The sequence below is a fragment of the Felis catus genome, chromosome D1 (genome assembly GCF_018350175.1).
Source record: "Felis catus isolate Fca126 chromosome D1, F.catus_Fca126_mat1.0, whole genome shotgun sequence".
In the NCBI taxonomy this organism is placed as follows: Eukaryota; Metazoa; Chordata; class Mammalia; order Carnivora; family Felidae; genus Felis; species Felis catus.
Window position 1 is genome coordinate 32,186,772 of NC_058377.1, and position 24,385 is coordinate 32,211,156.

The following is a 24,385-nucleotide window of genomic DNA, read 5'->3' on the forward strand; positions in this document are numbered from 1 at the left end:
TTATTACATTTGTGAAGCTTGTCTTGAATTGGAAGTATATATAGAACACATGAAATAGGTCAGTAGGATGAACTACAAGAGGTAAAACTAATCAAAATGAAGTCACAAGAAATATTTGAAAGGGCAATGCTACCTTCTGTTCCCACATGGATATTGCTTCAGCCAGCTCTGTGTTTTCTTTCTCCAACGTGTTGCTCTTTGCAGTTTTTTGCTGTACATTAACTAAAAGGAGATAAAACAATTTTTAAGGTTGTTACCAAACCAGTGACATCAAATAATCCCACTGTATTAGCAGCACAGACACATGATCTGACACATGGGTGTAACTAACTTTTTAGCTTTCTCATTGTGCCTGAAGAAAGCAAGTTTCAGCAGCATTTTAAACCCAAGAAACCTCATTTCACTGAAATTCCTATACATGTAAGCTCTAGAACACTGACTCCTCTAACAGACACAAAGTGCAAACTCCTCTTACACTGGCCCAATGTGAGAGCTCTCATGCCCCGAGATCACTCTTCTCATCACCACCACCGCTGCATTTACAGTGATAAACACCAACCAGTCTTTGAGGGCCTGTTAAGTGTCAGGTAGCCACCTTGCCTCTCAACAGACAGCACCACAGAATCACCACAGTCCATGGGGTCCGTGCAGAATAGATTGTCCCCCATTTGCATCAAGTTCACTTTTCCCCTGGCATGAATGGCTCCCTCCACCTCAGACTCAAAACCTTGGTTTAACCCTCTCCTGCGACACACACCCTGCCTGGCAATACCTGGCTTCTTCTCTAAGCTTAGGCTTCTTGACAGACTCAAAGAGGGTTTTCTCATCTTCACATTTCACCAAAAGCCAGGTCATGGCAAAGTACTCACTCCACACCTCTGGCTCATATCATCACTTCTGTCCTAATCATTTCTATGCAAAATTACACTCATTCTGTTCTCCTTCCTCCTGTGCTGTTTTCCTCCCCTGGTCTCTTGTCTTAAGAGAGGCAAATCCCTCCACATTGTCCCTTAGCCTCTAACAGGGAAGAGAAAGATTTTCAAGAGTTAACAAGTCAATTAGACATCAGAAGTCACCATATTTATCCCTAGTTAAAAACTTAAAACCCACACCAAACACGAGTAATGAAAAAAAATTACAAAGACTACTCAAACCTAAAATCTTACCTGGATATACTGGAGGCTCTGTCTGAGAGAGGAAGAAACAAAATTAAGTTTGAGGTCAAAACATAGTAAGAGTAAAAACTTATTCTTCCTGATAAAATACTGAAATGTCATCCAATGAAATTACAATGATCATTTTGGTCAGCATAATGAATGCATAACATTAATATAATAAAAAAGTAGAATTTCATATTTAGTTCATGATTCTTTATAAACCATGTCTGATAAAAGCATAAAGATTCAGAGCTTATTTTGACCAAAAGGTAGATTTACATTATATTAAATAAATATCAAAATATTCAATTCTGTCAGTGCATAAGGCGGACAGTTTTACAAATACATAAATAAAATATTTGTCTGATTTTTTTTCTCTTGTAGTCAAACCCAATATCCACAATGAAGTCCAGAACCCAGGATCATTTGAAATGCCAAAAAAAGAAAAAAAGAAAGGGAGAGAGGAAGAAAGAGACAGACAGAGAGAGACATAGAGAAAGAGAGAGAGATGGAGGGGGACGAGAGGGAGGGCGAGAAGGAAAGGGAAGGGATGGGAAGGAGGAAGGAAGCGGCAAGGAAAGAAAAGGAAAACCTTTGTATGAAGACACGCTTCTTTCATTCTCTAGAAAGCTTTCTGAAATGTTACACAGGGTTGGCTGCTTTCCGAATCAATAAACAATTACAACATGTCAGGTGCTATGATTTTCCTAGATCACTAAAAACAGAGGGTCTTCCAAAAACACATCATCAGATGAGAAAGAGAGTGGAACATGGCTAGGGCAAAAGCACAGGCACCAACAGAAATGATGGCTAACATTTCAAAAACAAAGCAAAAAGGGCTCCCGTTGAGAAGGTATAAGAAAAGCAAGAGGAACTTAATTCTTGTAAAGGCACTGGTCTAAGGCAAGGGTTAACAGTTTCCATACTGGAGACTTCTGGAAAAGTGAACCAAAGAGAGAACAGGTATTAGGGAGTAATGGTTGTCTGGGCAAAAGTAGACATAACAATTTAAAGCCTGACTGCACTAGGATTTCTATTTTCTAGGAGCACTAAAAGCACGTCAACCATGGAAAAAGACATCCTGTGATTGTCTTGTGTCCACTGAAAAGTAACAACCCTAAGATAATGACTGTGGGACTGAAGGATGCTTCCCCACTCCCAGCCCCTCACCCTTTGGAAAAGTGCCTTTATAAGCCTGGCACACCACCCTTTGGGGGAGCGATATTCCTCTTTCTCGGTGGCTCCGCTGTATACAACCTATCTCTAATAAACGCCACCTGCTTTGTTTCCCTTTCGATCAGTGTTCATTAGTAAGACACTGAGACTGGAGAACCTGGTCTGGGTGGTCCAGTAACACCCAGACCCAAGTCATCCCCTGATGAATTAGAGCTCAATAAAATCTAGGCAAGACTCTACTTTAACAAAAGGGAAAGACACATTTTCTTGATCTGTAGGACGTATATCCCTATTTGAAAGTTTTGAATGATGATGTGATGCTGAAGCAGGCCGCAACATCTTGCCAGGATATTGGAATATCATCATGGTATCAAAAAGTGAGTCATGAAAATGTTGTTATAGGAAAGTGTATCTACGGAGGGCAAACAGGAAACCATGGATAGTCCTTTAATGTCACATGTTTCCTTTCCTAAGCAGGGGAAATGGAAAGAGAGATGGCCTTACAAGTACTTAATATGCATATTTTCTTTTTGAAGGGAAAGATTTCTAAATTGGCAGGAAAAGAGGAAAAACAGCCACTTATAAATAAACTCATGCTCTTCTGTTCTTGCTTAGAAGACCTGCCCTCCAGAGAAACTATTTCTCCAAAGCCTAATGGGGTTTTTCTGAAGACAAGCAATACAGATGAAGGGAAATACTCAACTACAGTGCTCTTCCTCCTTCCTGTCTCATAGGGGAGTAAACTCAGCCTAAAACCTAGGTAAAGACAAAACTTTACACTAAAAGCCTTCACCTCAGTTTTTTGAGACACGGACGTGACCCCAAGCTTCCCAAAAAACTTAACAAGGTACCCTAAAAGGAAAAACCACATATTTTGAACACAGAATGCAAGCATTAGAATCACACTTCCTATGGCAGAGATGGTGGGATAATCAGGCTGGGAATGTAAAACCGCTCTGATTAATAGGATAATGACTCTAATGGAAGAAGTAGTCAGTATGCAAGAAGAGGTGGTGAATGTGAGCACAGAAACGATAACTCTAGGATCCAAAAGGACTTCTAGAAATCCAAAACATCATAACAGAAATAAGGAATGCCTTTGTTGGATTTATTAACACACACAACACAGCTGAGGAAAGACTCAACAAGCAGAAGGAAATGTCAGCTAGAAACACCCAAAACAGAAACGCACACAAAAAAATTAAAAATACAACAGAGAAAATCCAAGACCAGTGTGACAATGACAAAAGGTGTAACATACACAAAATGGGAATACCTACTTATACGTTTGAAGTGAAAATGACTGAGAATTTTCCAAAATTAATGATAGTCATAAACCACAGATTCAGGAAACTCAAAGAATTTCAAGCAGGATAAATACCCCCCTCCAAAAAAACCAAACCAAACCAAAAACAAAACAAAACAAAACAAAACAAAACAAAACAAAACAAAAAACACAAGACTATCCCTAGACATATACTATTCAATCAAGGGAAAATTGAAAACAAAGAATTTTGAAAGAAGCTAAGGGGTAGTGTTGGGGGCTGGAGTTGCAGGGAGATGGAAGAAATAACACCTTACCCAAGAGGAACCAGGACAAAAAATACTCAGAATTCAGAAACGATGCAATCAAGAAGAATGAAATGTTTATACTGTTAAAAGAAAAGAACCCATCCACCTAGAATTCTGTGAACAATTAAATTGTTCTTCAAAACATGTACAAAATAAGGGAAATTATTGGAGATACTGAGGTCAATAATAAAGGCTTAATTCTCCAAGAAAACATAATCCTTAATGTACATGCATTAACAACAGAGTGCCAAAATACATGAGGCAAAAACTGATACAACTGATAGGAGAAGTAGACATATACATTATTAGAGCTGAAAGAATTCAACACCCTCTATCAGTCATTGACAGATTGAGCATAAAGATATTCAAATATAAGAACACAGTTGGACTGAAGTGCATCACCAATCACCTAGATCCATGACCATCTGTAGAACACTTTCTACAATAGAAAAATACACATTCTTCTCAAGCTCATATAGAACATTCACTGACACAGACCATATTCAGGGTCATAAAATACACCTTCACTTGAAGTCAACAAAATCATAGAAAATACGTTCTCAGAACACATATGTAAGCTAGACATCAATAATAGAAAGACAACTGAAAAGCTACAAAATATATGAGAGATATTCTAATAGAAGATAGAGAATAGAGATAGACTAGAGAAATTCTAAAAGAAGAGGGTCAAGGAGACATTTCACAGAATTGTAAAAATATGTCCATCTAAATGATAATGAATGTTGGAATTACTACAATTTGTGGGATGCAATGAATGCCGTGCTTAAAGGGAAATTTGAAGTACTGAGTGCATACAAATGGTCTAGTAAAAAATTTGTGCTTACCAAAAAACTTCTGCTTACTTATGCTTAAAAGCCTATCTGTAAGGTATTTTAGTATACTCACTGCAAGGACAACTCTCCAGAGGTAAATAAGACATGCACAAATTGCAACGGTGGCAGTAATAACGGCAAGCTTCCACAGAGTTCCGAAGACACGAGAGCCAAGACGGAAATGGTCAGCCAAAATATGGACAAGCTGAAATAATATTTGAGATAATGAGGAATAGCAAAGACATTTATAATATCTGTCACCAAGAATCATTTTTATAAACCTTCAACCAGCCTCCAGGAGGTTATAAGCACACCTCTCCAATGCCTCCTCCTGAAGGAGAGGGAGGACAGAAGGCTTACCAAGGAGCAGGGGCAAACCTGTAGGAGTGATGATTGTGTTTACGATCTTACTGTGGTGATGGCTTCATTGTTCCTTACCCTTTTAGTAGACAAGAAGTAAATGACTTCTGTTGTACATTCATGAAGTACCTGGATAAAATCCTTTGGAACATTTCCAAAAATACCCCAAAATTTACGGAAGGATGGGAGAAAGTAACAATGAAAATGTACTAGAGATTCAAATGAGACTGTTATAGAGACCGATGTTTACAGATATGGATATAACTGAGAGATGTGCAGCTGCTCTTATAATAATATGGGATTATTCCAGCAAAAATAAATTCTACATTATTGTTGAGTTTCTAAAAACACTGAGGTTTTCTTTTTTCTAATGTTGATTTATTTTTGAAAGTAGAGAGAGCGGGGGAGGAACGAGAGAGAGGGAGACAGAGAATCCAAAGCAGGCTCCACGCTGTTAGCACACAGCCTGATGCTGGGCTCAAACTCACAAACCTGAGCCAAAATCAAGAGTCAGATGCTTAACTGACTGAACCACCCAGGCTCCCCATAAGGTTTTACGTTCAAGGTTTACTTTGAATCTGAATCACAGCCCAAATTGTCAGATTTCTGAATTAAATAAAGATTTGCATAATCAGGTGATCTTGTCTATTTTGATGAAATCTATGAGGTTTTAAGTTACTTGAACACACATCTCCAAATAGCCAATACAACCAATTCAAGTTCCTATTTCATAGTGTTGCACCTAAATCAATCAATTTTGTGCCAATAAACCTCTCTAGAAAGTAGCCTCCAAAATGTGTACCATTTGTATCTTCAGCTCTCAGAACTGAGGTCACTAAATTGCGTCCTGGTGGGAAATGCACACTGTCTTTGAGTGGCCAGTGTCTGCAAGAGACCAGGGGCCGTCAGCACAGTGATCATGGGGATCAAAAGACAGAGGCCATCTTGACATGAATGGTAAACATCCTAAGTCCTGGGCACTCTTGATACCTCTGCCAGCTATCTGTATGCTGATTTGATTAGTTACCGTTAACTAGATTAGATCCAAGGGAGCCAGTAACACTTGGTTCCCACAGACAATGGTCATGACCAGGTGGAGGTAGGAAATGCAAGACAAGTTAGTTTGTGCACGAATTCAGAAATGAGGGAGGGAGAGAGAGCTGAACTGATCTATGAGATGCAGCCTAGGTAGAAGGGGGAAATTGCAATAAACAGAACCAAGAAATTTCCTCCTTCGTAGACTCAAAAGAGACAGAATAGATTCTGTTGTGCCTGGAGGTATTCATGTGAGAGGATTCTGCCTCAATTTAGGTTGTTCCTGACTTGGGACGTTGCAGATCCCTCTCTGAGAATCTGGTGCATGCCAATCTCAAGAAAGCTACTTTTCTCTATGGGTGTCCCCTGTGTCTCTGTCTCAGGCTCTGGGGAGTACAGGTTTTGCTTTTTAATGATAGAACGAAACATTCACACTGGCAACCAGGTATTTCTTTATAGTTGGACAATCCTAAGGACATTCAAGACCCTTTTTGCTTTGGGTAAATCAACACTCTGCACATAGTTGGCTAAAGAAAGGACAAGAATGCATTCACTTCCTGATCACATCACTCCTAGTGATTTTCTTATTATAAATGTCCAAGCAGGCTGAGGCCACTTCACGTACGCTGAGCTTGTCAGCTACCTGGTTGGACACAGAGTCCTTGGGGGCAGCCTCTAAGACCAGAGGGAGAGGGCTGATGCACAAGTTCCCAAAAGCGAACAAACCAGGAAGCACAGAGCACAAACCACATTTCACTTTCCAACACCAACACTTCGGACACCACGGTTCCCAGGGCTACCAAACTTCACAAACGTGAACAACGTGCTGATAGGAAAACTAACTACGTATAAGAGGGACTCTAAACTTACAAAGCTTGAAGAAGAATCTTGACAGGCCTTCCAGGAGTCATCTAATAGTATAAAATACTATTAATACTATTAAATGGCTCTTTTTCAATCGAGTTTCTGACATTTTTAAAAATGATTTTAAGGAAGTATAATTCAAACATCATACGAGCCCCTTATTTAAGACAAAGATCTCAGTGGCTTTTAGTATCTTCCCATGTCCTTCTTTCTTGACATTATGAAGCTCAGGTTTCCATCCTGTCAACACTACTCTTTTTGGACCAAGTGGCCCAGACAGGATCCACAACTTCATGTGGACAGGTGTGGCCAGAACCCCTACATGCTGGTCGAGAAACCTTGCCCTGACTTAATGGGTTTTGCCAAAGAACTGAGTTCTCATCAAGGACTCCATGAAAAAGCTGGTTTTTTAACCACAGTCTGAAAAAGATAAATAAATACAAAAGGAAGAAGTCACTGATGTCGGATGTGTACTCACATTTGTCTTGGGGTAACCGGGATACCCGAGTAAGAGGATATAGAAAAATAGCTTCCGAACCGTCATATTCTGGTCCTTTCAGGGGGCGCCTGGGCACCAGAGAGGAGGTGCAGATGGGGGTGAGGAGGTGGTGGGGGTGGGAGGGGAAGGGACGGGGTGGGAAAGGGGGTGAGGTGGGGGGGCGGGGTTTAAATAGGGATGGGATTGGGGAGGGGGGTGTGGCAGGAGAAGAAGGGGGTCAGGGAGAGTACCCGGATCAGATCAAGTACAAGAAGGGAGGGAGGAGGGTTCAGACAAGTTAGTAGCTCAGCAGGTCAGTAAATCACTAGATGAGCAGGCCACAGTAGCCAGTTAAGTAGACTGTCAGTAACAGGTGGAGCAGACGAAGATCTCTCTTCCTCCAAGTCTTCACCTGTTTGAGCATTGCCATAGCAATTCAGACGCTTTATGCTCTCTCTCCACCAATCAGCTGCCTTCAACCCTGATAGCTCACAAAGGACACCCCGCGTGACCATGGCCTTTCAAAAGCCCCTTCCATTATGTACATATCTGGGGGCATGTGTGTCCGTATGGGAGTGTCTATGTATGTCTGGGTTTTGTACGTGTATATATTAGTTATGTGTGTGAATTTGCTGCCCCTTGGGTCTTACCGTGTGTGGTGTGTGTCTGGTGTGTGTGTGTGTGTGTGTGTGTGTGTGTGTGTGTGTGTGTGTGTGTTCTCCTCGGGGTGTCACTGGCCGTGTCTGCAGTGTGGGTCTGTGTGTGAATCTGTTCATAAGCCCCATACCTGTGTTCCCAGGTGAGGCTGGGTGTGATTCTGTGCTTGTGGTGTCTGTTTATTTCTTAGTGAGTATGGGTGTCTGTGAACCTCAGAAATGAGCTGCCACAAAGGGGACTCCCCAGGGGCGCCTGGGTGGCGCAGTCGGTTAAGCGCCCGACTTCAGCCAGGTCACGATCTCGCGGTCCGAGAGTTTCAGCCCCCCGTCGGGCTCTGGGCTGATGATGGCTCAGAGCCTGGAGCCTGTTTCAGATTCTGTGTCTCCCTCTCTCTCTGCCCCTCCCCCGTTCATGCTCTGTCTCTCTCTGTCCCAAAAATAAAATAAACGTTGAAAAAAAAAATTCAAAGGGACTCCCCAAAGGTGACCCCCAGCAATGGGTGAATAGGAGACAATCTATCTCTTCATTAGATTCTGTTGGGAAACTGTATATCTACATGCAAAAGAATGAAAGTGAACCCTTCCCTTACATGATACACAAAAATCTACTTAAAATGGCTTAAAGACTTAAATGTAACACCTGAAACCATCATACGTCTAGGAAAAATCAAAGAGGAAAGCTCCTTGACTATGCTCTAGGCAATGAGATTTTGGGATTGGCACCAAAAGCATACGAAGTCAAAGTAAAACTAAACAATTGGGCCCACATCAAACTAAAAAGCACAGGGAAGGAAAGGGAAGGAAACCATCAACAAAATGGAAAAGCAACCTACAGAATCGGAGAATACATGTGCAGACCATCTCCAAGAAAGAGTTAATATACAAAACAAATAAGGAGTTCACATGAATAGTTAACCTTAAAAATAAAACTACCAGTTATGTTACCAGGAAAAGAAAATGGCTTCTTTAGGAATAGCAGAGAACTGCCCCTTGGGAGAAGGAAGCTATAGCAAGTCTGGAGAACAAAGGAGAGGAACACTTTTGTAGAGGAAAGGAAGAAATCGGGAGGGCTATGATATAGTAAAAGTCCATTGGAGTAAACTGGGAGATCCAAGTATAGTGGCTTTTCACTGCTTAAGTTGTGACCGTCACCAGCTGGGCCATCATGAGGGAAGAAGAAAGACCTTTCTTCCTCTTGCTGAGGTAGTATAGCAGTAGCTGAAGTAGTGTCAGCTTACAAGATATGTCTCCTTCCAGTGGGTCTGCAGGAAATGACACGTGGTAGAGCCTGTGAGCTTCCCCCTTCTGGCCCCCTGACTCCATTTTCTTTAAGGTTTTATTTTCTTTCCAGTTCATTAGCATACAGTGTTGCATTCGTTTCAGGTATACAATAGAGTAATTCAACACTTCCATTTTAAATAAAGTTTCCTCTTACAATTTTCCCAAAGTCAACAGCAAAGAAACCATATAACAGGGTGAAAAAGTGGGCAAGGACCCAAATAGACTTTTTCCAAAGAAGACATACAAAAGGCTAACCGGTATAAGAAAAGATGCTCAACATCGCTAATTGTCAGGGAAATGCAAACCAAAACCACAATGAGCTATTACCTCACACCTGTTTGTTAGGATGGCTATTCTCCAAAAGTCAAAAGATAACAACTGTGGGCAAGGATGTGGAGGAAAAGTGAACCCTTCAGCACTATCTCCAGGAATGTAAATTGGTACAGCCATTGTGGAAAACAGTTTGGAGGTTCTCAAAAAGTTAAAAATAGAAATACCAAATGATCCAGCAATCCCACTTCTGGGTGTAGATCACTGTCTCAATGAGACATCTCTACTCCCATGTTCATTGCAATATTATTCAGTAGCCAAGATATGGAAACAACTTTAAGTGCCCATCAAAATAAAGAAAAATGGCCTGTGCATTCAGTGGAATAGTATCTGGCCAGAAGAAAGAAGGAAGTTCTACCATTTCTGACAACGTGGGTGAACCCAGAGGACATGATTCTAAGTGAAATTAGTCAGACACAAACAGACAGATATTGTATAATCTCATGCACATGTGAACTCTTCGTCTAAAGAAAAGTTAAACTTGTAGAGACAGAGAGTTGAAGCGTAGTTACCAGAGGCTGGAGGATGGGCAAAAGGGGGAGATACTGATCAAAACGTACAAACTTTCCATTGTAAGATGCACAAGTTCTAGCGACCTAACGTACAGTAGGTGACTACAGTTAACAATACCATATCATGGGGAGCCTGGGTGGCGCAGTCGGTTGAGCGACCGACTTCAGCCAGGTCACGATCTCGCGGTCCGTGGGTTCCAGCCCCGCGTCGGGCTCCGGGCTGATGGCTCGGAGCCTGGAGCCTGTTTCCGATTCTGTGTCTCCCTCTCTCTCTGCCCCTCCCCCGTTCATGCTCTGTCTCTCTCTGTCCCCAAAATAAATAAACGCTGAAAAAAATTTAAAAAACAAACAAACAAACAAAAAACAATACCATATCGTATACTTGAAATTGACTAAGAGAGCAGATCTCAAGCATTCTAACCACACCACAAAAACAAAGTAGCTATGGGTGGTGATGGATATGTTAACTAGTTTCATTGTGGTTATCACTTCACAGTGTATGCATATATCAACCTATCACATTGTAAGTCTCAAATACATAAAATTTTTATTCATCAAAAATAATAAATAAGTAAGCAAATAAAGACCAAAATAAAGAGATAAATGAACAAAATTCCAATGTGTGAAAATGACTTTGGATAATGCCTGAAACAGAGTAACAGCCACCAGAGATACAAGAGGACCTGGGAAATAGATACATACGTGGTACTTCAGTATACCTGGAGCAAAAAGGTGAGGAGAGAATACAGGCTTCTTTTAAGAGATGAAGCTGGAGAAGTAACCAAAGCCTGTTTCTGCAGGGCCTTGCAAACCAGTAAAGAACTTTGTGCTTTTTCCGGAAAGTACTGAGAAGCCATTGAAGAATTTCAATCATTCACTGACTGATTGCTGAGCTTTCATTGTTAAAAGATCATTCTGATTGGAGATGGAGAATGGGTTGACGTGAAAGGGAAGTGGGTGGCAGGAAAAGTAAACAGGCCAATTTTAAGGCTGCGCATGAGATGGTGGTGGCCTGGCCTATGTTAGTTGCGCAAGACTGGAAGTAGTGGGAAGATGAGGCAATTGTTTCCAGACATACAAGTGAGAGGTCTTGATGATTAGCTTTTGGGGTTGGGAGAGAGGGAGAGGTCTAATGGGTCAGTTGCTACAGTGGGATCGAGAAGGGCAAGAGACAACTTGCATTGAGCTACGACAGGATGACCTTGGTGGGAAGGATACAACTGGGAGGTGAAGGCCAGAACCCAGATGACCATATGTTGAGGAGAGGCTGGGAAGTGAAGAGTGGAGTCAAGATTATTGACTTGTCAACAGTACTGCTTGTTGCCACCTAACATCCATTCCCACCTTCTCTCATATTGAGAGAATTCCTGATATTTAGTTGGGTACATGGCTTTGTAGACTAAGCCTTTACATTACCAGGAAGTGTTAAGTTATGGTCAACAGAATGCAAATGGAAGTGAGGTGTGCTATGGGCAATGGTGTTAAAAGAAAGGATATGCTCTCCCCTCCCCATTTTCCTTGCCTGCTCGCTGCAAACAGATCTGCTGTGCTGAGTCATCTTTGACCTTGTCAGTAAGGAACCACAGAGCAACCATACAGAATCCTGGGTATCTGACACTATAGGGTAACCATTGTGGGTTTGAACATATACCTAGACTGTTACATGAAAGAGAAATACATATTTTGTCGAAGCCACGGTTATTTATACCCCTGTTAGAGCAACCCGCTCTATATCCAAACTATTACAGAATTTGATACAAGAAGGGAGTGGCTGATAGTTTAGAACCCAACATAAGTGGCATAGGTTTGGTGGGCAGGCAGTAGGTGGGAAGGCACAGGTATTACAGTCTGGTGGCAAGTCTGGTGACAGTTTTTATGTTGTGACAAAACACTAAGCTGTTGTCTATGATCATTCTCATGGCGGATCACATGCCATCAGAACCTGAAACTCAAGAAGAAATTAATCGTAATATTTGGAACGTGGTGTCTGTGGGATGCATTTTGCCACTTTCACCAGGAACTTGCCACAAACAGATCTCAGGCTAGGGTCAGCCAGTCTGCCAGCACTGATTCAAGGGTATACAGCTCTTCTAAGGAAGCTCTTTCTGCCTGTAGATGACAATCCAATTTGGCGGCAACGAGAGTGACTAGTGCCTCCAAAGCCTGAGAGAGGCAAAAACTTCTGCACCCCAAACTGAAGGAATTACAAGTGGCTTTCAATAGGTAGCCTAAGCAGGACAGGACACCCAAGCCTTTCTCCGTCACCTCCCCAATATGGCTGACTCAAGGTAAATTGGCTAAGTGCAAAATAGCTGTCATTGATTTAGTAGGGAGACTTGGTAAATCCCAGAACAAGCTACACAGAAGACCAGAGTTTTCAGGCCCCAAAACTATGCCTGAACAAAGTATTTCAGGATGACTATTTACATATGGAATTTGACAGACATAAAAGTAGACCAGAAGCCTAAATGTTTGAGGGAATTTGCTTGCAAAAGAAACCATAGCCTAGGAAAATGGGGAGGAGAGAGCATATCCTTTCTTGTAACGCCATTGTCAATAAGGCATAGACTAGTTTGACCTCTAATACAATCCTCATGATCCCCTTTCTGCGCAGCAGGAAGTGGGCTGCAAAAGCCATCCTGTCCTCAAGAAGGGTATATTCTTCCAAACATCCACCTCAGATTTGTCCACAGAGGATGATGAACATGAAAGAATGTTCCAGAGGGAAAGACAAAAGCTAAAGATGACAGCAGAGGAAGCAACGCCTCCCAGACAGCAGAATCAGGACCTACTGAATGGACTGAGGCCCCAAAGAGTGCCAGGACAGGGTTCTGTCATAATTCATGCCTAGGGGAGTTGGATCATTGCTAGGGACCTATGTTACCTCATTATTCACTCTTCTCTTTCCAGTATTGGAGTTTTTATAGCAATACCCTACTCCAGGGATAGATATTGGTTGGTCTGGAGACTAGACATAACTCATGCTTTAGTTTGTAGTTTGTCAGATAGGAATTCTATCCCTACTGAATGGAGAGAACCAAGGAGTAACAAGAGATACTAAATTTTGACCCAGATGTAGTCATTCTATGAGACCTGGGGGTTATATTTCTTGAATATGACAATGTTCTATGCGTGGGGATGATGCTCTGTGTGTATTTGCGGACAGTTGTTTAATCAAACGGGTAGACCCTGACAGAAACTGTTAGTGGTCACTCAATAGTCATGCCCTCAGTTCTCTCATAGAAATGGAATGCCCTATTTCTGGCTGAACACATAACCACTCAAAAGGAAAGACCACATTTCCCAGCCTCTCACAAAGCTATGTACAGCCAGGCGACTAAGTTCAGACCAATGAAATGTGAACAGAAGTGATATGGAAAACTTTCTGGTTATTCTCTGAAGCTAGAGGCATGTCCTCCCCTTTCCCACCTTCACTTCCCACTTCCTGGATGTGGACATGATGCTGAGTCCTCTCAGTTCTACCCTAGAGGTGGTGGAGCACCTTCACAGAAGGAACCTGAGTCCCTGAGAGGGTGGAGCTGCTAAGCCAGCTATGGACTGCATATGCTCAGACTATTCAGGAAGGAAGGAATGAGTTACTGGATGTGTTTGTTGAAGCAACCGAACCTATATCTAACCAGACCTTACTCTAAAGAATTTGTTCGTATTGTAGACAGTAGGAAGCTAATAACAGCATTTGAACTCTCATGATTTGTTACAAGTATTTTTGTTCTAATGTTGAGTACATTGATGATATGCCAGTATCATCAAATGAAAATCACTAATCCTGAGTTTCTAGAACTTGAATAAATCTATCAATAACCCAAAGCAGTCATTGTTTACTCTTTTCTATGTTTGCAAACGTGGATGGGAATTGGGAAGAAGAAGGCCAAACACCTGAAACAGATAAATTTACACATCACACAGTTAGAAAAATGAAGTTAAAATTCCAACAAAGGATACATGTTCGATATTTTGTTAAATACTGGGACTGCTTTGAAATGTATATTATCAATACCTCCTTTTAAATAACCTTCTTAGATTTTGCTAACTCGAGACTCGAAGGTCTACCTTTCCCTCTTCTGCTGAGTATCACAAGGTCTCCTCTCCAGATCTAAATGCTACAAACTTTGTTATGAGACAGTCTTATGGGACAATATCTAGAGGACTTTCAATGTGACAGTTTTTAAAAGAAATCCTGACATTTTTGTGGGTTCAGTGTTCAGGGCTCAGTGCTCTTGTGACTGATGAGCAATCTCTTTCATCAGTGCAAGACTTTGTGATAAAATCTTACTCAACTTCTGTGTCTGTTATCTTAAAGTCTACCACACCTGGCACTATAGTCTGTGGCCTATTTCTCTTGACATACTATTAAAAGTCAAGATATATTCATTGTTTCATTTTGCCTCACGGCCCCCAAGCCCCACCTTCCACAGGCAAAGGAGATTGTCTTTTAGGCCTAGGAGCCAATGAAAGTGATCCAGTACTTGGTTTGTTCCAAGTCTGGGAAAGTTCCTCCTGCCCCAGAGCTGGCATCGAAATTGCAAAAGGTAAGCAGTTCTCAGAGGAGACAGAGACAACAGCTCCCCCATCCTCCCAATATCTCAAGTCCCTTAAGAGAGTCTGTTGTTGAAGTTGGTAGATATTTGTGTTCATTTTCTTTCTCTCCAGCAGTCTGACTCTTGTTTGTATTCATAAAGAAATTGTTGACCTTATGGATTCGTTCGCAGCACTAGGACCTCAAAGATGATCTCTCTGAGACACGTACCGACACACTGCCTTTTCTCCAACTTGCCTAGGTGGTTCCCCGAGACAAATGTGGAGCTGGTTTCAAATCTTCTCTGTGACCTGGTGTGCCTGATGAGGACCAAGGAGAAAAACTGCTACTTGGACCTTCAAATTTTCTGACTCCAAGACCCAAGGCAAAACAATTCTCCACACTTTAATTTGATAAAGGATGTGCTAAACCAAAGGTCCCAACTTGAAAAGGTAAAACCAAAAAAGTTTTTCAACTTTGAAATGTTGGCAAAGACCCCCTGGTAAGGTGTCTGTTTCATAACCAAAGATCATGAGATTCAAACCCCATCCATGCCTGGCCCTAGAAAGTACAAATTCACAGGAGAGGTATTCTAGCAAGTGACTAAAAACACAGGCTTGGCAGCCAAACAGGTTTGTGTTTAAATCTTGGCCTTGTCACTAAAACCAAATGTCCTTGAGGAAACTGCTTAGCTAAAACCTTAGTTTTGTTATCAGTCAAATGGAGATGCTAATGGTACCTGTTTCTTAGTGTTGTTGCAGAGATTAGATGAGATAATCAATGACGCCAAAGGAGAAGAAGACAAATGGAGCTCTGGAAGAATGATTAATCTCTCCCAGAAAGTGGCTAGCATCCTCTCTGGTACATGGGCCCTCAGCCATGGGGACCAACTGATGATATTCCTGCCCCCAGCACCAGAAACCTACTGGAGCTGCCTGGCCTGGGTGCGATTGGGTAAGACATGGGAGAGGGGCCCCTGGGACAGAGGCTCCTATGGGATTCCAGTCTCAGTCATTCACAGAATGGAGAGATGGTAAAAGGATGTCCATCTGATGCCTGAATTCTTCCCATAGTGTGGGGGTCTATAAACAGGCCTAAGGTTTCATCTCAGCTCCACGAACTGCCACTTTTGTAATATCATCCCTCTCTGAGCCTCAGTTTCCTTATTTGTGAAATGGGCACAGTAATAGAGTCAGACTTATGTGTTATTGTGAAAATGAAACACAAATTATCCATAGAGAGTGCTTAACTACCTTGTAGGCCATTTATCACCTCAAGGAAATTTTAGCCTCTGAGAGGCTCCAAAATATAAATATTTTGTGGAATTAGGAGGTTCCTAGGAAACTCAAAGCACATGTTCCCTGGAGATTTCCCATGAAGTGTTTGCCATTATAAGTTCCCACAAATGGCTCAGCCTATTGCTTTTGCCTGAGAATAGGCTTGTAGTTAAAAAACAAAAAACCCTGAAGAACATTCAAAGAGCAGGTATCCTTGAGAATGCCAGGTGTGGGAGGCACAAAGAAGACAAGACAGGAGTGAGCCACACCACGGCTCAACAGAAGCCCTTGAGTACTTCAGGAAGTAAGTCCTATTTTTTGAAGGCCCTATGCTTGGAGGCTCATCTTTGCCATGTAGTTCCCAAGAGTTGGGGTGCCTGAGGTAGCTCACAATCCCCTCAGTCCTCTGGGACAACTTCTGTATTATGAGCTCCTCCTGACTGTGGGTCACCACACCTGGAGTGGGGTTTCTTGTGAGACTGTGTCTGCCTCTCCTGTTTCCATATATGTTATCCTTTTATCCGTTATTTTACAGACACTGTTAAGCTATCTTTCAGATCCTTTTCAGAGGGAATTGTTCCATAAGCAGCTGTTGAATTCTTGTGTTCATGGGAGGAGGTGAGTTCAGGCCCCTCCCATGCTGCCATCTTGACCCCAGCTCCACAGTCCATACTCTAAACCACATGTGAAATAATACATGTTTAAAACCACTCTTTGGGCAAATAGCAATGATACGTTTCTTCTGAACGTGTATTCTGAAATGTTATCAAAAGTCCATAGAATGAAAATCACTGAGCAAGAAGCTGGAGCTAAAGATGACTGAGACAAAGTTCTACCCTCAGAGGGGCTGAAACACTCCTAGGGGAGATGAGATCGAGGAAAGAGCAATTTAATGCAATCAGGAAGGTCCTCGGTAAATTGACAAGGAGTTCAGAAGGAAAAGAAACTCCCTTCAGCTAGAAAATCAGGAAAGGATGCTGCAAGGAGGTAGCACAACATGCATATTCCCACTGCAAAGAAGCCACTCTGGGGGACTATACCTTTGTTTTCATTGTATTGCTTCTGCTTAAAAATAGTTTAGGACTATACTTTGGGAAAGGGTCACCAAGGAAAGCAGCGTCATTACTCTAAACTTTCCTTTTTTATTCAAAAGTATACTTCCCAGTATGAGATTTCAATATCCCACTTTGAATCATGGAGAGAACAACTACACAAAAGATCAACAAGGTAATAGGAGAGTTGAACAACACTACAAAACAACTATGTTGATTCAAAGTGAATAAAAGTTGTTTTTTTTTTTTTTTAATTTTAGAGAGAAGGGAGAAGACTTTCATTTAAGCCCAAGTTAAGATAGCCACCCAGGATACAAAATCTTCACAAAGAAGAGACTTCTCTGAGGAAGGAACAGTCAGTGCAGGATTACATATGTTTTTTTCACACAATGCATCATAAATCATCATGGCCATGACATTCCAGAAAGTTACAGACTTTATCTCATGTCTTAGTATCTGCAAGACTGTATGACTTTAATCTTATGGAAACCAGGGACATGTTTTTCTTGTTCTTTATGTTTGAAATGTTCCTTTTTGGTTATTTTTATTTTTATTTTTTGAAGCTTTCAATTTTTTATTTTTTTAAAAAAATATTAGAGAAGGAGGAGCCAAACCATAAGAGACTCTTAAAAACTGAGAAAAAACTGAGGGTCAATGGGGGGTGGGAGGGAGGGGAAAGAGGGTGGTGGGCATTGAGGAGGGCACCTGTTGGGATGAGCGCTGGGTGTTGTATGGAAAACAATTTGACAATAAATTTCATATTTAAAGCATACTAAAAAATTAAAAAAATGTTAAAAAAAGGTGAAATTGACAACACTTAAAAGCCGTCATTCTGACCATTTTAAAATGGACAGTCCAGTGGCTTTTATTATAGTCCTGATGTTGCACAACTATTACCACTAAGTCTAAAATATTATTATCATTCTGAGAAGAAAGCCCATATCCCAATTCCTCCCACGCCAATTCCCTGGCAACCACTAAATCTACTTATGTCTCTTGGTTCTGCCTGTTCTGGAGGTTTCATATAAATGGAATTATACAAGACATGGACTTTTGCTTCTCTCACTTAGCACAATGTTCTTGAAGTTCATCTACACATGTGACAGTACTGCATGGCTTTTGATGACTAGACAATATCCCCTTGTACGGTTTTACCACCTTTGATGTATCTGGTCACCAGTTGATGAACAACTGGGTTGTTTCCACATTTCAGGAATTGTGAACAGTGCTCCTATGAACATTTATGTAGAAGTTTTTGTGGGAATACATGTCTTCAATTCTCTTGGGTTTATACCTTGGAATGAAATTGCTGTGCCATATGGCAACTCCATTTTTAACTTATTAAGAAATTGCCAAACTGTTTTCCAGAGTAGCCGTACCATTTCACATTTCCACAAGCAGTGTTTGAAAGTTCTGATTTCTCTACATCTTTGCCAAAGTTGAGTTTTTTCCTTCCAAGATTTTATTTAAAATTCCTTTAATGTTTATTTATTTTGATAGAGAGAGAGAGAGAGGGAGACAGCAGCATGAGCGGAGGAGGGGCAGAGAGAGAGAGGCAGAGAGAGGGAGACACAGAATCCCAAGAAGGCTTCAGGCTCTGAGCTGTCAATACAGAGCCTGACGCGGGGCTTGAACTCACAGACTGCGAGTTCGTGACCTGAGCCAAAGTTGGACGCTCAACCGACTGAGACACCCAGGCGCCCCTCCTTCTAAGATTTTATTTAAATCCAACTTAGTTAACATGTAGTGTAGTACTGATTGCAGGAGTAGAATTTAGTGATTCATCACTTACACATAACAGCCAGCGGTCATCACAAGTGGGCTCCTTAATGCCCATCAGCCATTTAGCCCATCCCCCCAACCACTTCCCATCCACCAATACTCAGTTTGTTCTCTATAGTTAGAAGTCTCTCAGGGTTTGCCTCCCTCGCTGTTTTTATCTTATTTTTCCTTACCTTCCCTTATGTTCATCTGTTTTGTTTCTTATATTCCACATGTGAGTGAAATCATGTTTGTCTTTCTCTGACTGACTTATTTTACTTATTTCACTTCTGAACTAGTTCATAAACTACTTCCATCCATGTCTTTGCAAATGGCAAGATTTCATTCTTTCTGTAGTCTGAGTAATACTCCATTATGTACATATACACCGATTCTTCATTATCCATTCATTGTTCAATGGACATTTGGGCTCCATCCATACTTTGGCTGTTGAAGCAATGCTGCTTTAAACATCGGGGTGCATGCATCCTTTTGAATTGGTATTTTTGTATTCTTTGGGTGAATACCTAGTACTGCAATTGCTGAATTGTAGGGCAGTTCTATTGTTAACTTTTTAAGAATGTTCATTTGACAATGAGTGTGTGTATGTGATTGGGGGCAGGGGCAGAGAGAGAGGGGCGAGAGAGAGAATCCCAAGCAGGATCAATGCTGTCAGCGTGGAACCTGAGGCAGGGCTCAATCTCATGAACCATGAGATAAAGACCTTAGCTGAAATCAAGAGTTGAATGCTTAACTGAATGAGCCACCCAGGTGCTCCTATTTTAACTTTTTGAGGACCCTCCATGCTGTTTTCAAGAATGGCTGCAGCAGTTTGCATTTCCACCAACAGTGCAAGAGGGTTCTTCTTTCTCTACACCCTTGCCAACACTCGTTGTTTCTTGTGCTCTGGCAACCATCAGTTTTGAACAGGGACTTTTTATTATTGTCCTTAAGATATTTCCATCTGAGACACAAAAGACAAAGGGGGGAGGTGTGGCCAAGGCCCACACTGGTACACCAGATGCTTTCCAAAACCAATAGGTCTGTAATAGGGTATGGAAGCTTTAGTATAAGACAGACATTGTCATCATCAGTTGCTCCCAGAAATATTCTAATTCTCCAAGCTTGTGAAATCAAGGGAAGCCTCTGCTTGACATAATCATAGAGCAGCCTGCGGCAGACAGATGTACCCTGCATGTGTCAGTCACATAATAGTCCCCAAATATGTGATAAATGGATGGAAGAAACACTATCGAACAGCCAGAAGAAAAGAGGAAGGAATGTTTGTGTCCAGTGCAAATCCAGGAATCCACAGCAATGGCTATTTTCACACAAGAGGCACCAACATAGAGGAAGTTTCCACAACCCCCTTGCATCACACAGTTTCAAAATCAGGCTGTCTTTCAAATAGCAATTAATCTGACACCTACCCATGTGAATTATTGACCGCTTGAGAGGAAAAGGTAATGGCAACAATGCTCAGAGGGCTCAGAGTCCATTTCCACCAAAGCTGCTATTTGGGTGCTGGCCCAATGGAGAGGTGATAGCCTAGAAGGCTAGTACTGAAAGAGATCTCATGTGCCTGCCAGGATGGTTACAGTAATGGTATCTACTTTAAAGATATGATTGAAGCCTTCTCGTTTGCCATTTTCAGGAATCACCTTTATGCCTGGAACCCTTCAGCTGACTGTCAAGGACACTTTCTATCAATCATACACATCTAAGTCCCAGGGCATGGTAGTCAATGAGGCTATGGCCCCACTTGTGGACCCTGTTGTGTCCAACTATGCCCCCTTGAAGACCAATCTCTTGGTATCAGATAAGAGCTATGATGGGTGGTTAAATTTCAAGGAGTTGATTCACTGAATGGGCACTAAAAACAAGATGCTGAAATAAAGAAAATGTCTATTTTGGAAGATGCGATGATGTGTGAGACGTGTTAATGTAACTTGGGTGGTGTAAAAGGAGAGACAGGGAAGCTGGACAGCAATTTCTAATCCTGCATCCAGAGTACTCCCCTACACAAGATTTATGAACTGTCTTGTTACTTCTCAGTCTGAGTGGAAGGTCACATCTCCTGATTCATCCCTAAGTATTCCTTCTGGGAGACAACCAATAAAGAGCTGATAAAAATATGAAGGATCAGGAAGCATATTAAAAACAAGGAACACTCATCCTCACCAGTAAGTGGGAGAAATACTTATTAGAACAATGGGATGATGCCACATCCACCCTCAGGTAAGCCAAAAATTGAGTTTGAACGCTATAAGCGTGGTCTCTAGATGTAGACCCTGAGCTTGTCTCATCCTGGAAATGCAGTTAGATCAGCACCAAATCATTCTGAACAGCTAGCAAAGAGATTTGAACATTAAGACAATAATCTGCATCACTTGAGCCACAGAACATGGCAGGTATGTGGTGTGGATAGGTGAACTGCTGGAGAGAAAAGCCGGGGAGGGGAGGGAGCTGTTTGTGGAGAGAGAGGACGGAGAAAAGGAAAGGGGGAGAGTGCAGCCCACGGGGATGGTGCAAGAAAAGCACTCCCCTGAACGTAGCTGGAGAGAAAGAGAGAGAAAGTGAAAACACCTGCAGGGGACTGGACAAGAAATCTGTGAAACCACACGAACAAATTTGGAAAGACCATGGATACCTGGAGATTAAAGAACATCCTACTATAGAATGAACGGGTTAACCAAGAAAATAAAGAGGAAATATAAAAGTACATGGAAGCCAATGAAAATGAAAGCATGACAGCCCCAAACCTCTGGAATGCAAGAAAGGCAGTCATAAGAGCAAGTATATAGCAATCCAGGCCTTCTTAAAGAAGGAAGAACGGTCTCAAATACACAATGTAACCTTACACCTAAAGGAGCTGGAGAAAGAAGAGCAAATAAAGCCCAAAACCAGCTGAAGAAGGGAAATAATAAATATTAGGGCAGAAATCAATGATATTGATTTTAAAAAAAGAAGTAGAACCGATCAACTAATCCGGAAGAGGGTCCTTTGAAAGAATGAACAAAATAGATACACCCCTAGCCAGACTGATCAAAAAGAAAATGGAAAGGACCCAAATAAATGAAATCATGAATGAAAGAGGAGATATCACAACAAACACCACATAAATACAAACAATAAGGGGGGAATACTGTGAGCAATTATATGCCAACAAATTGGAAGAAATGGAAAAATTCCTAGAAACATAAAACTACCAAAACTGAAACAGGAAGAAAGAGAAAACCTGAACAGACCCATCACCAGGAAAGAAATTGAATCTGTAGTCAAAAATCTCCCAACAAAGAGTCCAGGGCCAGATGGCTTTCCAGAGGAATTCTACCAAACATTTAAAGAAGACTCACCACCTATTCCTTTGAAGGTGTTCCAAAAACTAGAAATGGAAGGAAAACTTTCAAACGAATTCTACAAGGCCAGCATTACCTTGATTCCAAAACTGGACAAAGACCCCACTTAAAAGGAGAACTACAAATCAGTTTCCCTGATGAACATGGTTGCAACAGTTCTCAACAAGATACTAGCCAACCAGATCCAAAAACACATTAAAATAATTATTCCCCACAATCAAGTGGGATTGATCCTGGGATGCAAGACTGGTTCAATATCCACAAATTAATCAATGTGATATCTGACATTAATAAAAGAGAGGATAAGAACCACATGGTCCTCTCAATAGAGGTTCCTGAAAGCATGTGACAAAATATGGCACCCTTTTTAAATAAAAACTTTCCAGAAAGCAGGGATAGAAGGATCATACCTCAAGATCATAAAGGTCACACCGCTAATATCATCTTCAATGGGGAAAAAATGAGAGCTTTCTCCCCTAAAGTCATGAACTCCACAAGGAGGTCCATTCTCATCACTGTTATTACAGAGGGTTGGAATTCCTAGCCTCAGCAGTCAGACAACGAAAAAAAATTAAAGGCATCCAAGTCGGCAAGGAGGAAGTCAAAATTTCACTCTTTGTAGACACCATGGTAATCTACGTGGAAAACCCGAAAGACTCCATCAAAAAACTGTTAGAACTTATACATGAATTCAGCAAGGTTGAAGGATATAAAATCAACGTACAGAAATCAGTTGCATTGCTATACACCAACAATGAAGCAGCAGAAAGCGAAATCAAGAAATTGATCCCACTTAAACTTGCACCAAAAAAGATAAAATACCTAGGGATAAACCTAACCAAAGGGGTGAAAAATGGATACACTGAAAACTACAGAAACTTAGGAAAGAAACTGAAGAAGACACAAGAAAATGGAAAAACATCCCGTGGAGTGGAAGAACAATTTAACAGTTGTTAAAATGTCAATAATACTCAAAGCAATCTACACGTTCAGTGCAATCCTTATCAAAATAACACCAGCAACAGAAATGGATAGATCATCTAGACACACGGTCAATAAAGAAACAAGGGCCCTGAATGATACATTGGATCAGATGGACTTGACAGATATATTTAGAACTCTGCATCCCAAAGCAACAGACTAGACTTTCTTCTCGAGTGCACATGGAACATTCTCCAAGATAGATCACATACTGGGTCACAAAACAGCCCTTCATAAGTTTACAAGAATTGAAATTATACCATGCATACTTTCACACCACAATGCTATGAAGCTTGAAATCAACCACAGGAAAAAGTCTGGAAAACCTCCAAAAGCATGGAGGTTAAAGAATACCCTACTGACGAATGAGTGGGTCAACCAGGCAATTAGAGAAGAAATTTAAAAATATATGGAAACAAACGAAAATGAAAATACAACAATCCAAACGCTTTGGGACGCAGCGAAGGCAGTCCTGAGAGGAAAATACATTGCAATCCAGGCCTATGTCAAGAAACAAGAAAAATCCCAAAACCAAAATCTAACAGCACACCTAAAGGAAATAGAAACAGAACAGCAAAGGCAGCCTCAACCCAGCAGAAGAAGAGAAATAATAAAGATCAGAGCAGAAATAAACAATATAGAATCTAACAAAACTGTAGAGCACATCAACAAAACCAAGAGTTGGTTTTTTGAAAAAATAAACAAAATTGACAAACCTCTAGCCAGGCTTCTCAAAAAGAAAAGAGAGATGAGCCAAATAGATCAAATCATGAATGAAAATGGAATTATTACAACCAATCCCTCAGAGAAACAAACAATTATCAGGGAATACTATGAAAAATTATATGCCAACAAATTGGACAACCTGGAAGAAATGGACAAATTCCTGAACACCCACACTCTTCCAAAACTCAATCAGGAGGAAATAGAAAGCTTGAACAGACCCATAACCAGCGAAGAAACTGAATCAGTTATCAAAAATCTCCCAACAAATAAGAGTCCAGGACCAGATGGCTTCCCAGGGGAGTTCTACCAGACGTTTAAAGCAGAGATAATACCTATCCTTCTCAAGCTATTCCAAGAAATAGAAGGGGAAGGAAAACTTCCAGACTCATTCTATGAAGCCAGTATTACTTTGATTCCTAAACCAGACAGAGACCCAGT

At 41.2% G+C, this 24,385-nt stretch overlaps 1 protein-coding gene and 1 long non-coding RNA gene across 5 annotated transcripts in view; one reads left to right on the forward strand and one right to left on the reverse strand.

Moving 5' to 3' along the window:
- LOC123380411 (transport and Golgi organization protein 1 homolog) overlaps window positions 1-24,385 on the reverse strand; it is a 207,520-nt gene that overhangs the window by 11,474 nt on the left and 171,661 nt on the right. Inside the window, exons 1-4 of one of the 4 annotated variants that reach the window (XM_045038556.1) lie at window positions 7,476-7,910; window positions 4,812-4,943; window positions 1,167-1,188; window positions 134-222 (exon numbers count right to left, since the gene is read on the reverse strand). In XM_045038556.1, the coding sequence (XP_044894491.1) occupies window positions 134-222; window positions 1,167-1,188; window positions 4,812-4,943; window positions 7,476-7,541 (309 nt within the window). In that variant the 5' untranslated portion in view covers window positions 7,542-7,910. Of the gene's footprint in view, window positions 1-133; window positions 223-1,166; window positions 1,189-4,811; window positions 4,944-7,475; window positions 7,911-24,385 lie in introns of those variants that run through there. The other 3 variants (XM_045038557.1, XM_045038558.1, XM_045038555.1) reach the window with 3 other exon arrangements.
- On the forward strand, window positions 10,586-17,728 carry LOC123380424. Its single transcript, XR_006586167.1, has 3 exons — window positions 10,586-15,243; window positions 15,542-17,295; window positions 17,381-17,728. It is a non-coding gene; the product is annotated as an uncharacterized LOC123380424 (long non-coding RNA).